At 44.1% G+C, this 17483-nt stretch overlaps 2 protein-coding genes across 12 annotated transcripts in view; one reads left to right on the top strand and one right to left on the bottom strand.

Annotated features, from left to right (window-relative positions):
* LOC117605629 (uncharacterized) overlaps nt 1-17483 on the bottom strand; it is a 152047-nt gene that overhangs the window by 113464 nt on the left and 21100 nt on the right. For 6 of the 9 annotated variants that reach the window (XR_013063397.1, XR_013063390.1, XR_013063391.1 and 3 more), the window contains exon 2: nt 1794-1914. Coding sequence is in view for 1 of the 9 variants with exons in the window: in XM_034327165.2 (XP_034183056.1) it covers nt 681-728 (48 nt within the window). In the remaining 8 variants the exon portion in view is untranslated. Of the gene's footprint in view, nt 1-680; nt 823-1793; nt 1915-17483 lie in introns of those variants that run through there. The other 3 variants (XR_013063392.1, XR_013063394.1, XM_034327165.2) reach the window with 3 other exon arrangements.
* The window catches only part of knockout (Stork-head domain-containing protein knockout), a 74814-nt gene that overhangs the window by 38650 nt on the left and 18681 nt on the right, over nt 1-17483 (top strand). For all 3 annotated transcript variants that reach the window (XM_034327155.2, XM_034327156.2, XM_034327154.2), the window contains one exon: nt 5912-6107. In XM_034327155.2, coding sequence (XP_034183046.1) covers nt 5912-6107 — 196 coding nt within the window. The remainder of the gene's footprint in view (nt 1-5911; nt 6108-17483) is intronic.

Here is a 17483-nt window from a genome sequence, read left to right as displayed (position 1 = left end):
TCTTCACTGGTGTCAGTTTGAGCAACAATACAAGTTTCTTTGAAGGAGTACAATAGGCGGAATATAAAGAGTTCGATCGTAATAACGATACAGTCGTGAAAGAGATGATTCTTTGGATGGAAATAAATCGAAGATGCAAAGATATGAAACACGGTGTTCTGCAAATTTAAAATCGTTCAATTAACTCGCTCGCTTGCATTCGAAAAATAGCAAAAATTGAAGAAAGTACATGGTCGCTAACGACTGAAAACGACGAGAATATATGCTTCCTAAATACCGTAACGGACTCGAAAGAAATGCAAATAACCATGTTCCCCTGGAATTACCGTTATTACGTTTAATCATATTACCTTGGAGACAACTACCGCAATGGATGACGATTCGGTTGCTGACACCGAGCCACACGATCGACCCACGTTTGTTTCCTCATTTACATAAACAGTCAAGCGTACCGACCATGAAAAAGAGCATTCGACAAGACTATAAACATTTACGCGTGCGGCAGGTTATCCTCAATTAAGGATTAATTTTCTTCTTGATTCGACGTATACGCGTCGATGGAGGACCCCTCGCGTGGAACGAATATTTACTCTCTAGCGTGTTTCCTCGTCGATTCACGACTACGAATCGCCTCGATCTGCTCTTAAATGACCGTTATTACGATACTTTGATCACGTTACCTTGAAGATGGCCGATGCAGCAATCGCGCGGACACTTTCCATCCGCATGGCGATTTCTGCCACGAGCACAGCCGCAAAAACACCGTGCTTTGTGCCGGCCTTACCCGCCCATAACCGCACTCTAACCAAGGATACCGGTCTGTTACATTCGCTTCTTTTATAACTATCCACCGTCCGGCTGATATTTGATTACAAACATTTTCTATCGCCCATGATCGGCCACTATTTCAAATATCGATGTTCCGATCAACTTTTGTTTCGACCATTATACAGGTCATTACAAAATGGGTACACGATTTGGTTTCATTTTATCGCATTTCACTGGATACTACTTTTTCCTCGAATATCCTCGATTAAGCGCGAACACCGGTATTTGGAAATCGACGCAAGAAAGCGAATCAAACGCGGTAAATAAACGAAATCGTTTGAAACTTTTATCGGCTCGCTAACCACCGATGGAATTTCAAGTCCCTCAGGTATAATTGCCGATAAATTTCTTTGTCAAACACACAATTTCCGAGCGTATTAATCACATTACCCCATGGTTCTTAATACCAAACTCGTTCAGTTGCTGATCGAGAACGTGGTTGAACGTTCCATCAGCCTGGTCTAATCTAATCGTTACGCGTACCAAGTGCGGAACAAGAAGAAAACAAACGATCGTCCCGATGTTGCTTGGCTTGAATCGGATATTAATTAGGAAAAAGGAAGCCCTCGCGATCGGTTGTTAAGCGATCGATGTATTACTAAATCGAAGCTCGATTCTAGATAAAGATTATGTGTACGTACATACATACAGGTTCGTGTCATCGCAGCCTATCGCTCTATCTAACGAGTATACGTTGTTTTAATTCATTTATTTATTATATTTTTTATTTATTAACCGAGTAAACGTGTGAAATTGTTGGAAGAATATCGAGCAAGATTCTAATTCACGTGGTCTCCGTCATTGCGATCGTCGTCAACTTCGTAAATCAACAACGCGCAGAGGAGACTTTTCTCTTTTCGCAAGGGAACTCGTTTATCCGCGGGATGCCTATTCACCTCGAAGGCGCGTCTACCTTTATTTGTTTGACAATTTAATTGCAAAAAAATCTTTCCTCCGAGACTTACCCCCTTCCATCGTCATGAAAGCTGCTCCCTTTCTGTTTCTCCGGTTTCAAGTCCCCCAGTTTCAAGTTTACGATGACATAGAACGACGCTGCCAGGAGCCCCCTATTCCATTGGCGTCCTTCTGAAACATATTTTACCCAGGTGCTATCGTTTATTCATTTATTTAGTTACTTGTAACCAGTATAGGTACAATGACACATTCGATATTGATTATTTTATAATAACGATTTGAATCGAGGATGCTTTCAAAATTTCCCTTTCAATGTTCATCGATAAAAAGAGGATATTGAAGGTTCGACGCCTATGTCGAACAACCGGGTACACGGTTACACCCAGTTAAAACCCTCGGTCTGCATTGCTCCCCCCGAACACTGCACTCGCGATATTAGCATATAAATTATGTTATCGTGATTTATGTTCGCGTGCCCACACAGGCATCGAGGGGCCACCGATTAAAATTCGCGACGACCAGATCCGAAGGCCTGCTACCAGTACCCTTCCGCGACATTTCCCTCGACTTTCCGTTTTCGAAGGAAAACTGGGTCTCCTTGATTTCGATTTCGTACACCCTGTCAAACGTAAACGTATCGTGACGTAATTTTGTTACGAACCAACAGATTTACCTTAATAGGTTCACATTAGCAACACTTATTTGGAAAGTTGTTCGCTATGAAGCATGCAAGATTCGAATTGTTGAACCGTTTGATATTCTCAGTAGATATACATTTATATTTCTGACAGTGATCGCTCCATAAGAAAATGAAAGAGGCACGTATACGGGACGCCGTTAGCTATTATGTTAATCAATTGTCCAGGATTTTCTATTAACCGGCCAGAAAGCTAGCGAGCTGTCAGTCCGATGAATAACGCGGAAAGTCCTCGAGGACGAGAGAATAATATTCACGGTGTCAAAGTATGAGGCAACTTGCTCGAGGTTCGTTTCTACAGCTCCTTCGAGTGGTCGCGTTCATCGCGGCCTCCTCTGGCCGCGGCTCTAAAAGGATAAGCATGCTCGCGAGAGCATGGCTAGCGTATTGCATAATAATTAGTGGGCAGCCAACGACCGTATACCCTGTAGAGCGAATTGCCGCAAGTTCATTGCCGGCAAGGAAATAGCGATATGAACGTAACGTGCACCGAGAACAGCGAGTCGATTAGCAACGCTATTGCCAGCCTAGCATTTCTCTCTTTCTCTCTGTGTTTCGGATCGTTTCGTACTTTCTGCGTTTCTCTTCTCTTTCCCTCCGCCTTTTGCTCCTTTCCTCTCTGCCAATGTTATCGTTACTAATGCTTGCCCGCGAAGAACGATGATCGAGATTACGTACTGTTTACACGCACCCCGACCGCTTTCTTTATGCACCGAGGCCCATTTTCATTGCCGCGAGTTTATGCGACGCCGATCCTCCTGTTACGAATTCCTTTTCGCGTTGCGTACAGAGAAACATTCGTCAAACATCAGAAGTTTCTTCCAAACGAATCAACGTGTAATTCCATCGTCGCAGGAAGCAACGACTTCACGCTTGCGACAATGTAACGTAAAAATAATACGGCGACGGGGAAAGAAATCGCTTTCATTCGGCGAGCTTGTTCAACCGAGCACGAAAAATGAGGTTTCGCCGGATCGGAAGAGATCTCGCAACGAGAGAAAGAGTTCAGGAAAAGAAGGAACCCGCAAAATATTATGCTTCGTCGACGACGAACTGTTTCTCGTTACGTATCGTGAAATGGAATCTTGACGTAATCGAAAGTTTCACTTGCCGAAATTAACGCGTTTAAGATCGCACGGTTACCCTGAAACCGATCGCAGCTGCATTCGTACAGAATTACGAGATCCTCGGTTATCCTTGACGCCGCCTTGACACCGATAAATCTGTTAAATCATCGCGTTAAGTAACGTTTCAATAAAAGGTGAAATACCGTCTTCGATTAGCCTCTCAAACAATTTTGTAACTCGTACGAGCCTTCTACGAATCTCCGTGTTAGTCATTTTTCTCTTACGAGGAGAATGAATCGTAGATAAGAATCGTTTAAGTTTCACCGATTGAAAATCGAACGCGTAATCGGTATCGAGCCTTTACTTCCGAACGATAGAACCCCTTCCTCCGAATTATATCGACGATCAAACTGGGGCATCGAGTCTCGTTTTGTCCCTGTGCAGTCGACCAATACGAAACTCCCTTCGAGAAACAACGACCGGAGCAAGGAACTGCAACATATTTTTAAGTCTCGCAAAACGTTATAAATGATAACTGCTTTTCTGTGTACCATCGTTCGGTTTCCGAGACCCCTCGGGGAGAATATTTTCCGTTTCCGCGATATCGTCCCGATAAATGTGATACCTTGCCAAACCGGACGTCGGGAAATAAAAGTTCGGTGACAGGGAATTACTTTATTTCCTTCTCTATTTGCGTTTATTTTTCTCTTCTGGTTTCTATCTTGCCGTAATATCGCCTATTTCTCGTACTCGATATTCTGGTGTAAATGAACCTGTTCGTTATTGGGACATTATAACGTAATATTTTGATAACTGATGTAATAATTATTCATATACTCGGATGAAGACTCCGAGCTTATTTGAACAACACTATTATGGTTTATATAATACGCTAGAAAGTTGATATTTTCTTATGCAACGCATTATGAGAAATGGAGGACTCGTTTTAGAATTGAGCAGTGATCGTACGAGATGTTTTTCACCGAGTTGCGATCAAGATAGCGACGTTGATGTCGTTTTCGTGGTACGAAAACGATTGCGTTACTTGATTTTCAACGTAAGCATACTGCTTCAGAGAAATAGAAACGTTCTTGTTATGCCTTATCTACAGTTATCTTCCTCTTACTTCCTTGATAGCAGTATCGATGCATTGGAAGATTTGTGGTGACTAGGCATAGTTTGTATCTCGTTTGAAATTTTTATTTAGACTAATTTGATTACTACTACCCATTATATTATACAACTTGTTCAGATAGAATTTCACTTTTGCTTCTCGTTTTTCAAAATCGTTCAATTTTAATCACGTCCACCGTGGCATTAGGTGCTATCGATCTCTCGACCAATTTAGTACTGAACACTGACGAAACGAGCCCCTTTTCTTTTTTTCTTTTTCACCCTCCTTCTCTATTTGCACATTGAACATGGAGCACGCTGGAGGACCCTCGACAGGGTTGGCACGCTGTACCTGACAGGATATTTTTCACTCGGTGTTCCGATTGAAAGCGTTCAACGAGCTCCTCCCAGAAACGTTTGTGTAATGGCACTTGGGCTTTCGAGGCGTGACTTTTTTTTTACCAGCGGCAAATCGAACTCGAAAATCTATGCAGTGTACCAATGTCAATTTCGAAGAATTTAAATCGACCCTTCAAACTTCGAAGATTCAAGCCTTACGCATCAATATAAATACTGAATTCGATCAATTTTCAAAACCATTGGATCTTCCATTGGTATCAGAAATTGTTTGATTTATGATGACACGCGAATCTCATGCCCTTATCTCGAGTGGAATTAAACATCACGAAAGGGAGAAAAGCTTAATGCACCGTGTGTTCCACGTGCACAGAGGCCACAATGAATCACGATGGTTCCATGAATCGAGCAATCGATTCGGACACTTCTCTCTAATTTCATGGTTTACCGTGAAGCAGAGGGAACGAGCGACACGATAGAGGACGTCATGATGGAAAGAAAGGGGGTAGAAAAAAGGGCGATAGTCGGTGAAAATCCTGCGGGGACGTTCGTTTATGAGCACTGTCTGGCTTATTCGACCCCCATCATGGCTTACCCCCATATATACGGCCGGTAACTACCCGGGGATCGAGGCGAACTACGAGGGTGGCACAGTTTCGCTTCCAGTTACGAGAAGGGTGAGCAACACTCTTGGCAGTAAACACTTAACGGCTCGACCGTATTTTACAGAACGAATCCTGAGATTCTATCTTCTCTACGATCGTCGTCCTCGTAATGGAAGATATATAGCTGTTACGACATTGTATTCGACGATTTGTGGGATCTGTATCTGTTCCATATGTTACATAATATTCCGAAGGTCTATGTCATGTATCAGCTTCTTATCCTGTCATCTCTTGGTACATTTTTATATAGTGCTTGTTTCGTGTTTCAGAGCTTTTTGGAGGCAAACTCGAAATGTTGGTGGAACGCAGCTTTGGTGGACGCAACCCGGCAACTAAGGTACAAGGGTCACGTAGCACCTGGCGTGTTAATGGTCGGTGGACCACCCTGTGCCCTCGAGGTATTGAGGGCAGCCTGGGCTCGAAATGTCCTGCGACCACCAGCCGATCATGCGATCACCTGTCTGGGTAAGTAACACCTTCAACAAATCATCGATATGATAATCAAACACCCAAGATGGTAAAGAACGTATCAAAACAATAACGAACAATTAGAATATTCGATTGAGTGATAATAAAGACAGTAAATGAAGAAAATAAACGTGCAATAAACGAAATTGTTACGCCAAGTGGTAGTATCTCGGCTCGTTGGGGAAAGTCGATGATAATGCAAATTGAACGTGGCGTTAAGTCCTCGCGTGGATGAATGTTTGCAACGGTACGTTTAAATCGAGAAGCTCGAGTATCTCTGGCTTTTATCTTTTACGCAACCACCGTTCTCGACTTTATCAGCGTTTACTTCACCGCGTTCCTTGTAGAGTTCCAACGGGGGTTAAATGGTGTTTCCGCGGCCCTCGGTGTACGCTACCAGGTATATTTAGCTATCGTCGTTCTACCTGTCGCTACGAAACACCAGGCGAAATTTCTCTACCTATAACGACACCGTATAATAACAGCACGTCGATTGGTGTGCCGTGTCGTGTTTTGCGCCTTTTATTCGACAACCCGTTCCCCCAGGCCCGTTTTCCGCCTTCTTTTTTCATTCCTCGCCACCTTTGCCATTTTTGTGCATCGCGTTCCCGCGTCTATATACACCTACGCACTACTACTTCGCATACCAAGCGTATGCTAATGCGTGTAAGTTCCAAGACGCATTGGCGTAACGGCACAATTAACCCTTTGCGCTCGTACGACTACTCTTAGTCGTTAAATCGGAATATTTTAGGAGGTTTTACAAATTTGGCCCGACGATATCATCCTATCTTCTCAGAAAAACATGAAAATACTTTGTTGTCCTGGAACGATAATAAAACGTCGCAGTTTTATAGCTTATCTCCGTGAACAGTTACCAAACACCGTATAAAATACGGTTTTCTGTTTCCATCTGGAACGAAATTCAAGCCGTCGTAACGGTCGCAACGTGAAGTCGCAAAGTCATCGGATTCTTCGGTTTATTCCCTGCATCGTCTGGCAAAGATTTCAGCGAGGTTTTGCCAGGCTACTGATAAACACGCTCGATGCACCCTGCTGTTTGCACGCGCCTATGCATCCCTGGGATTCGCTTCCTCTGCACTCTGGTCGGTGGTGTCCTCGTGTAAAAGAAACGTAACAACGATAGCCTGGTACGTTCTACATCGTTTATCTGCTAGGATTATAGAGCATCCTTGGTATCCGGGGACCGCTTTCCTTATATGCTTACACTTTTCTTCCTCCTTCATCTGCTCTCTTCCTTTCTCTCGCCACGATCTCCTTCCTCATTTCCCTCGTTTCTACCATTTTTTTTCTTCCTCTTTTTCTTCCTCTTCCCCTCTCCGTATCGACTATACACGCTTGTATACACCTACACGCGAACTATCTCGCGTATCGGGCTTATGCTAATGTATATGCATTCCAACATGCCCGGACACGGGCATATAATTAATGATAGCTTGTTCTCGCGGGGACTTCTTTCCACGGACGGCTTTAGAAAATTATTCGTACATTGTTCGCGGCCTGGTTCGTTACACCACCGTCCCTCCCCGTCGAATATTATCAACGATCGGGCCCCTAATACGAGCCTCATTCCGGTCACCGGCCAACGCAAGCTTGAAATTGATCGCGTGTCGCGGCTCAACTTGCTCGACCATGTAATAAGCTTATGGCATCGATCCTTCACCACCCCCTGATCTTACGCTAGAAATTTCTTCAGCAATATTTTTTTCGCCAGCCTTCGAAACCCTCGCTTCACCGAGAGGAAGAAGAAAGGTCTTCAGTCTCGAGATTAGAGATGAAATTCAAGTATACGCGTCATGATTTTTTACCCCTTTCTTACATCCCTACTCGAGCAGTTTTAATCGTGATCGTTCGAGGCTACGATCCAAATACCTTGCAGACTTTATCGAAAAAAAGCGATCAGCTTGGAGAGAGAGAGAAAAAAAAAGTGAACCATTGAGCGAGACGACTTTATCGTGGATCATTAAAGAGGCAACGATGGTAATGCAAATGAGGCGTGGCGCGAAGTTGCCGCCTTCGAGGAGATCCGTGCCAACGGCAGCAGGGCAGTGTTTAAATCGCGGAGTTAGCTTATCTTTCGCAGCTTATCTTCGCGCGACTACGCTTCCCGTTTTATCTTCAACAGTTTAACCGCGCCGCGTATAGACGAGCCTGCCCAGCGAGGAGTGCGATTCGCGTTTGCATGCGCTTACGATCGCGAGTATGCGCTGGTTAAATAGGTTTTTGATAGTCAGCTTCTTAACGTAGATTTATATCCATATTCGACGCGGAACGGGTTCGTATCCACTCCATTATGCTAAAGACGCGAGTGTTTATTAAAAGGTAATTAGATCCTCTGACCTGGCATGGGTCATTAACTCATCCGTTCTCTACATGATTTTCTATTCCTTTCGTTTGCATATTTCACGCTCGAAATTCTATATTTTTGTCTCTCTCCACTCGTGTGCATATCTCTGTAAAATAGCAGACAGGGGTGGCTTCGTTTTTGCCAATTTTTTATTTCTCCTCTCTGCCTTGCACCTTCTTTCTCTTTCACCTCGACCATTCTCCTTGTCGGCATTCTTTTCACTCTCTTTCCACGTTTTTACACTCTGTCCGCTCGTATCTATACACACGCCTACGCGCGACTATCTCGCATACCAGGCTTATGCTAATGCACGCGCATATCCACGTCTCACTGGCGTAGCCCGATATTATCCCAGCCTCGTGTGACCTTATTTTTACGAGATGCTCCCAGAAAATTATGACCACCACCGTCCTCGAGCTTTTCGTCGTGTTCCAGAGACGGAGGGAAAAAATAAGAGTATTCGTTTGGTTGGCCGCCAGCCGAGCAACCAAACAAATCTTCCGAGAGTTGAAGCACTTATCTCGGGGGTCTCGGGACTGGTTCGCGTGAGAAATTCAATGGAACAAGCACGAGTTCTTTGAAAAATCTCGTAGGTCGAAAGATTCCGTTTGTTTACACGAGTCGACTCGTTACACGATGGAACGACGCTCTGTGGGTTCGTTCTCCACGCTTCCGTTCCCGTCGAAATCACAGGCGTGTATTATGCTAATGCCCTGATAAATTCCCGATTTCTCCGGCGTTGGAGACGCGCGCACGAACGCTTCTCGTGCAGAGAGACGCAAGGCGCAAAGCAAGACGAGTTTCACGCCGGCAAACATAATTGGTCTGTCGTCTAGCTCGTGGAGTGCGCCAGGTCTTATCCGATCTCTCTATTCTCTCTTCTTCCTTCGAGCAGAGTCAGTCGTATCGTTCGTTCGCGAGAACGCTTTAGGAATCCATAAAACGTGGTGTGGTTTGGTCGCATGCCTGAGCTCGATACTTATCGAGTATACGCGGTGTGCTTCCTGAAAGATACGCATTAAGGACACGCATTACGCGCCGATGCTAACTCCCGACCACGATAAAACGAGATCCGCAATCTGCGTGCCGGTAGATCGACCCTCTTTGCTCGTTATTAGAAATTCTGCTCCGCAGAAAACGCGAGCCACTTTGGCGTTCCGCGTGGCACGCTTTATCTTGGCCAAGTATCTATTCGCGATATTGCCGGGCGCGATCATTCGTCGAACCGCCACGCCGTTGGCGATCGATGTAAACCCGACGATTCTACTTTATGGAAATGTTCGATTCTTCTTCGATCCGATACCGTTTGATCGAAGCGTTCGATTTTACTCGTATATTCGTAACAGACTACCCAGAGAAGAATTAATCCCTCGTAGCTTGTAATTAGCAATAACTAACAATAGACAGGAATAAAGCGAAGAATAATGACGCGGATAGTTAAGCATCAAAATCGTGAAGAATACGTCACATCAGCCGTCAGACTGTTAAGCGAGTCGGATCGGTTCGTTCAACCACGCAAGCAATCAACCTAGCAAGGCTAACTTCTTTTCTACCTGCTAGCTTTACAAGTTTCTGCCAACCTCCGCAAAGGCCGTTTAGGCCCCGTACATACTAGCGACAAGTGTCTCCTCTTTCAAACATACTGTGTTTAAAATTAAACTTTAAACGAGAATAAAAATCCATTTTGAAATAAAAATACGTATCAATTAATGTTCCTATTTCAGTAACCCACTATGCTAAGATTAATCAGAGAAGATTTAACATTGCTGGCATTCGAATTGTCCGATTGTTCCAAGTCGTTAAGCGTGTTCCAATAATCGAACGATAAACGTCCGTATTATGTAGCTGAGCTGGACGAAGTCCTACGAACCTGTCCTGTCAAAGCCGTACGAAAACGAGGCTATCGCAATACGGGTTCCAGCATTTTCCAACCCTCCTGTCCGTGTTCCAGCAGCGAAAGGGACGTTGAATGGCGCGAGAAACGTTATTCTCCTCTCCTCTAAGCTACCCTAACTGAAATGCATACGGTCGGACAGGGTCGAGACGATAAATCAGTCCGGATCGTGTACGCCGTTGGCTGCATTCCGGGTCAATTGATTAAGCTGGCACGCTGTTGGATAAATACACGCGACAAGCCGCGCGTTTCCATGCATAATTTTCATTGAACGACATATCGAACGTTTAGGTGGTCTACCGATAATCCGACTTTGAAACGACGCATTAAAGAACCGGCCATTAAAGGTTGCCATTCACGGCTATTATTCATTGATAAGGCTTAAAAACATGGTGGTTCGATTTACGAGAATGTTCGATCGTTATTGAACCGCTTCGTTGCTAATTAGGATATCCATGTCGAACGACCGTGCACACGTTTCGCTTTTATATAACCTTGTAAATAAATGTCCACGCAAGCTGTTTTGCCAATTTTTCTCTATCTCTCTCTCTCTCTTTCTGTAACTCGATGAATCTTCCAGGAGATCTGTCGCGTTCTTGGAAACTTAATAGTATCGTTGACACCGAGCACCGACCATCCGATCTGCTGTATCAGCGTTACGGAGTCACGTATTCCAAGTGTAAGCATCCGCGTAGAAAGTCGTAATGTTAATAGCTATCGTCTTCCTAACGAGTTCGAATGAAAAATGTAATCGTCATTGGAGATGAGATCCAAGTAAATAGCAACCAGTTTGCATAATCCGAATATACTTTGCAAATATTAGTGGTACTCGAATAGCGTGACATGAAACTTTTATATCGGAACCTAACTCAAACTCCTAAATATATACTGAACTTGGTCGAGAAGCATAAATCAAGCGAATCGATCGGAATTAACCAATTACCAGTTAGCGTTTCACGGTTTCTTCGTTCGTTTTTTGCCCCGTATCACGATCAAGCTGGTTATTTCGATATCGAAACGATCAATTATTATCAGTTTTATCGGTGAAAATCGTCGTGTTGGTTGTAATGGACGGTTGCAAGGAGGTTTTCGTTCCACGGTTGCTGTCCACCCATGCACACAGGTGTGCGTTGCGCGTTGTCCGTCGCGCGACAATGAAACACGACGACAGACGAGCATGTACTTTCACGCCCGACGCGGCGTGGCTTGGCGATCCGGTCCCCTCGCGCTTCCGCCAGCAAGCAGGGAAAACGTCTAATTCGCCATAAATTTAATCCAAGCTGTGGCGGTATGCGGCATTAGCATACGACGCGTTGGACACCTGGAAAGAGGTCTCCGTTATCGTGCAACAATGAGCGGCATAGCACGACTTGGAAAGTGGTTTATGAGCGTCCGCGATATCCTGCCGATTGCTCGCGGGATCGCCGAGCCGATTCGCTTCGCTTCGCTTCACCACACGCCACGGAATTGGCGCATTCCATCGAGATATATCGATAGCCGTACGCTTCGTACAGCCGCATGCATTATGCTGATAGGTACTTGTTTCGAGGTCCTGGACACGTGGATCGTTCAAATGAGAATTCCAGATGCTAATGCGGACAAGTTAATACCTCCAACAGATAAGGCAGCTAGTTAGACCGAAGATAATTCATATGTCGTGCAAGGAAAAAAAAAAAGCAACGAGCTCCTGTTGCACACGTTGTACGCAGCTTCGTTTCTATTCAGATCGACCGGTGCACGGTGCAATTAGATCGACCAGAGTATCGTGAATTATACGGACCGAAAAATGTTCACGTTACGACGATGGGAATAATCACGGGGTTGCATTTGGATGAGAAATGTCAAAATCTATGCTCACCGATGTACGAAATCGGTCGAGTTTGATAAGAAAATTCCAATACGTATTTCCCCCTCGTCTTCCACCAGCTGAACTCAGAAGATTTTGACCCTCCTGTCAGTTTCCTTCTCATCGATTCCTTTCCTCGTTCTTCACTGTAGAAGTATTACAGCAAGGTAATTACAGTTATCGGTGGAGGAGTCGCGATCGCGTGAAAGAATTGTCGCCGGAAGGAGAAATTAATGCGGAGGGCTGGCACGATTGGTAATATCTACCAAGATAGAACGAGGGTGATCAAGAATCGGCGTGTTTATGTCAAAGCCCGTAGGGTATCCCTTCGATCATAAGGTCATCCTCTCACGCTATTGGCCTGGTCGTCTCTCAATCTACTACTCGCTACGGTTTACCCGAACGAAACGAGTTTCGACACACGTAATCACGCTCGACGAACAATATTTCGTCGTCTCGACAACGGATTAATACCGGCACCGCGCCGTTTCGATTTCCTTCTTGAAATTTAATTATTACCCCCGGGCACCGGTTGAACGTAACAGAATCGATAAACGTAGAAAACCGATCGGAGCAACCTGTGCACGCAATCAACGTGTCCGTAAAATTTAGAAACGAGATCCGAAAGTGTACCAACGTCAAGCTTCGATTAATCGATTACATCTCGGAAACGAGCGGTAAAATGAACGAATAACGCAGAAACATTTCGCGTGTAATTTGCGAGTATTTGATGCATACACTCCCGTTCAAAAGTGGAACATCGACTAAAAGTAATTGGAATCATTAAAATATTTCAAGGAAGATAGTCTATCCTAAGCGTCTTCCTTAGTATTAGCTTGAACACTTTGAATAATTTAAATAATTTGTATCCCATCATTAAAAATTATCATGTCGTATGAATTTTGAACGATACTGTACGCGTTCGAACAAGTTAAGACTGACATGTCAGTGGAACAAGCTTTAAACGCAGTCTTATTCAGAATGCGGCAAGTTATGCGAACAGGGGTCCATGGATCACTCGCGATCAGCGTGTATCAAATCGTTTCTAGCCGCGTATTTATTTGTTCTGCCACTCGCGGCGAACGGCCCCGTGGGACGTTCATGTAAATTGCCATTAGTACGGAGCAACGTTGCTCGCTTGAACCATAAGACTTGGCTCTGTTCTTTATATACGAAGCTTGGAACAGGGTCCCACGGTTCCCCTGTTTGATTCTTCCGCCGAGTCGGCACTGGCGCACAGCGAATAAAATAACAGCGCCGTGTCGTGTACCAAGTAGCTATACATTTGCCGTGGTGTAAATGTTTATGGGGACCATCAACCCTGGCCCACGGCGTTTTCGAGTGACAACTTCCTGCCGAATGGCAGCCGCTTTCTCACCGTCTCTCGGGGTGACAATTGAACTGATGACGGTGGGATAGAAGCGCCTTTCATCTTACTGCCATAACCTTCTCCTGCTTGCAATAACACTGCGCAAGATGATTGCTAATAAGCTTGTAAGCCTCTCAGCCTCGTGTTTTGCACACACTTTCGCCTCCACCTCAACACTATTTCACTTTGCAAGGAAGTCGTCGTCGTTATGAATAAACAGACGAAGATAAGACTTAAATCCGAGATATGTTCTTTTTGTTCAATTTCATTTCAAGTATAGTGTAAAAATTAAAAAGATTACTATGTCTGATAATGCTAGTTCTCTTCGCTACGCGTTTATTTCAACGTCTCATAATTGAAACGATCCTGTAACTGTACTTGCTTCCTCGATACCTATAATCCCCATCCAGTTATTTGTATCATTTTCTACGGATGAAACGTTACTTCTCCGTGGTTTCCGTGCCAATTCTCGTGGTTAGAAACAGAGATTAACTGGGACTCCAAGTAAACCGAGCGCCGCATAATAAGATTGTAATTAAATGATTATTTAAAGACCGGTAGCGAGCACCTTTCGACGAGATATCGCGAATGTAACAGCCTTAAATCAACATCGCGTTACCTGGATGCAAGACGTCGAGTGGTACGCGCGATTTCTGTATTGTAGGACGAGAAACATTGAGTAACGGATAATTGCATCGGCTAATAAATTAATTCTAGATCTCTATAAGACACGCCCACCAATGATGCGTAGTACCGTCTAATCCTTTAATAACTAGCTTGCATCGATGCGATAGATCCTTCGGGTCAAGGCGGCTCGTTCGAAAGAAAAACGCCTCGATCGGACGTGAGAAAATTTTAATTGTATCGCCTTAATTGAACGATCGCCGCGTTGTTTCAATAACAGAAATTCCAGAGTAATTACTAATCACACCGTCAGTTGTTTGTTCTTGTTCTATGGATACAGAGGATAAAAACGTACCAGTCGAATTTTAAAACAAAATTTCGATTTGTAATTCAAAGCGTCGCGTCGTCTCGGAGGGATTAAACGCGATCGCTCATAATGAAAATGAAAAAGGGAAACTGCGAAAGGACGCACGCGTGCTTTATTAGCTAATTTTTATTTCCTCTCCCCGGGACGATTTACGCGGCGCGGCGCGGCGCGTTTGACTCGCGATATAACGTAGCCAGTTACGTGTTCGAATTTCATTTCCCACATCTCTCGAAGGGTAACTCCTATTGCCGTGATGTAATTTAAGGGCCGACCGGCCAAGTTTCTCGCCCTGCAATTTGGATTAATAATAAATGTAAATCAGCCTCCCCTTGGCGCGCATACCCGACTACATAAACGGGCTCGTTCGACTCGAACGCGTTTTCTCACACGTTGTTTACGAGATGCGCCAGCAGTTGTGGCTGCAGCTTTATTTGATTATTCTCAACGAAGGGTAATACTTTTACCGCAACCGACTGCTCGACCCCAGCGTAAATGTAATTTCTCCTCCACGCTTTATTTCCTCTTTGTCGACGAGCTTCCACGATGCTTTATTTTTCGGTATTTTTATTCTGTCTAACGAAGAGTAAACTTGTTACGTTATTTTTCTAAAACACGATTTCTAACAAAATATATCGCTTTCTAAGTTACCTAGACAAAAGGGTTAAAAATACAGAAACACCCATAAACTAGACTGGAGAAATATTTCAACTAGATTTCTCGTATACATTTTATCGTAACGTTAAATTCGAATGCAATAGCTGCGATTAGAAACGGGTTGACACCTAATCAAGCGGATTCAAGATCAAACGGAATAAAATACATATCCTGGCACGGGTATAAATCGCAATCAGGCAACGTTTCGAACGTTCTGCAGCTCGTATCGCGAAGAGGATTTAAGATCGTCTCGAATCGAACACTCTCGCTGGTACGTCTTTCAAAATCCAGGAGAATCTCGAGAATCTAGGCGATCGGAAGATCCTACCGAGACGGGTAATAATTTTCAATGGTCAGAGAAAACGAGTGGAAAATTACAGTGCAGGGGATCCGCGCGTCGAGGAAAAAGGAAGAACGCGGCATTCTGTCTGCGAAAGGGAAACTCTCGGTTAGCAGGAGGAACATCGCGCGGTTCATGTCGGTGTTCCGCCATTCGAAACGAGCCTTTCTGCTCTTCCAACCACGATGACACGCACCTTTTCTTTCGAGAGAAAAAAGAAAATAAAGGATTTTTCTAACCGATAGAAAGAGAAACTTCGAGTCAAGTCACTTTTTCAAAGTGATCAGCAACAAGAAACGAAACAAATGGGAAGTGTTATAAAAAATGAGAAAAAGATGACTTAAGTAGGTTTTATCTTGAAATCAAGACAGCGCGCGATTATTTTGCTAGGCTGGATTTTCACCTGATTGTTTATCGTCTGGTTGGTACAGATTTGTAATAAATGGGCCTTTTACTTTTGCCGCGTTAGACACATAAATAGCGCCGGGTTGGACAGAAATCTGGGCACGTCGACTGGCCTGTTTAATAAGAAGAGAAGGATAAGCTCTCGTTTGTCGTGGAGCATGATGCAAAGAGTGTTGCTTGCTTTATCTCGCGCGAGTGTAACAACGTTCCGTTTACTTTCGAGACCGCGTTTACTGTTATCGTTGCATCTTAACGAGAATCGGCAATCTTCACACAGAACGTTGTGCATAGACGGCCTTGCAGTCTTGGGTGCAAGGATGCAAGGTGTCTGAGAACTTTTAAACCTTCTTCGATAAACTACTGGTTTCAGATTTTCATTTAACTTTAGTACCATTAGCGTCTTCATTGTCATACCATTCCATTCTGTTTTCATTCCCTTTCGAAGTATGAAATGTTCTTTTTAAAACGCCATACCAGGTGATAAATAACCCTCGGTATATTCGACCAGCAGCATGCAAACGTTTACGTATTTAAGCGAACCGCATATTGAATGAAAACCACAGGAAGATCTATGCACCGATTCAGGTTTCCAACGGATTCGTAATTGGAGAGAGTGAAAGTGCACTTTCAAAGGTACGACCCGATATTCATACAAATTTTCCAAAACAGTACCCTCGTTAACGGTGCTCTGATTGTGGGCAATCACGTCCACGTATCGAGCGTGCAGCCTCGAACAGAAACAATGCGAGAAAACACTGCTTTCCACTGGTTTTCGTCGTCACAGACAGAGGAGGTTAGCGATATAAAGAATCTGACACATGATGATCAATGATTCAGATTCGAAAGGTCAGAGCAATGAAGCCCAAGAAGACACAGAATTTACGGAGAAAGTTTCATGAAATGTTTACATGGAAGTATAAGAAGACAGACGGTAAGGGTTGCTGGATACTGTGTCATACCCTGCTAGGAAAAGGAAACATATATTTCTCGTTCGATGGTGGTTACGAAGAGAAAGAGCTGCGTACTCGGAACGATCCAGTTCCCATGGATATTCGAACGTGTACACGTACCTACACACGAGTTCGCGGGGCAATGGATATTTGTTATTCATAAGCCTGTCGATATAACTTCTGACTGGCTTCTCGTTTACTGATACTGTCCTGCATCAGCCGAGGTGCTGCACCATTCGGTTCATGAATCTGCCACTCGTAATTTTCTACTCGACGATCGACGAGCTTCTAACCCCTTCCGCTATAAAATCAATGACGAAGTGCTCCAGTGATTCACACACTCTCAGAGACACGGTAATGCGAAAATATTGCGACTTTTGACCTATGCTTTTCCATAGCAGAGAAAGGTGAAAAGCATCGAATTTAAACGTGTAAAACATCAAATAGTCTAGTCACTCGTTCTCCCTTGCCAATAAAAAAAAAAGAGGGATGCTTTCAACAATCGCTTCGACGCGGCTTCGATTTTACGCGCTTTTGCACTGAAATTCATTCAAGA

Source organism: Osmia lignaria, chromosome 14 (assembly GCF_051020975.1).
Source record: "Osmia lignaria lignaria isolate PbOS001 chromosome 14, iyOsmLign1, whole genome shotgun sequence".
NCBI lineage: Eukaryota > Metazoa > Arthropoda > Insecta > Hymenoptera > Megachilidae > Osmia > Osmia lignaria.
This window is presented reverse-complemented; position numbering and strand designations above follow the sequence as displayed.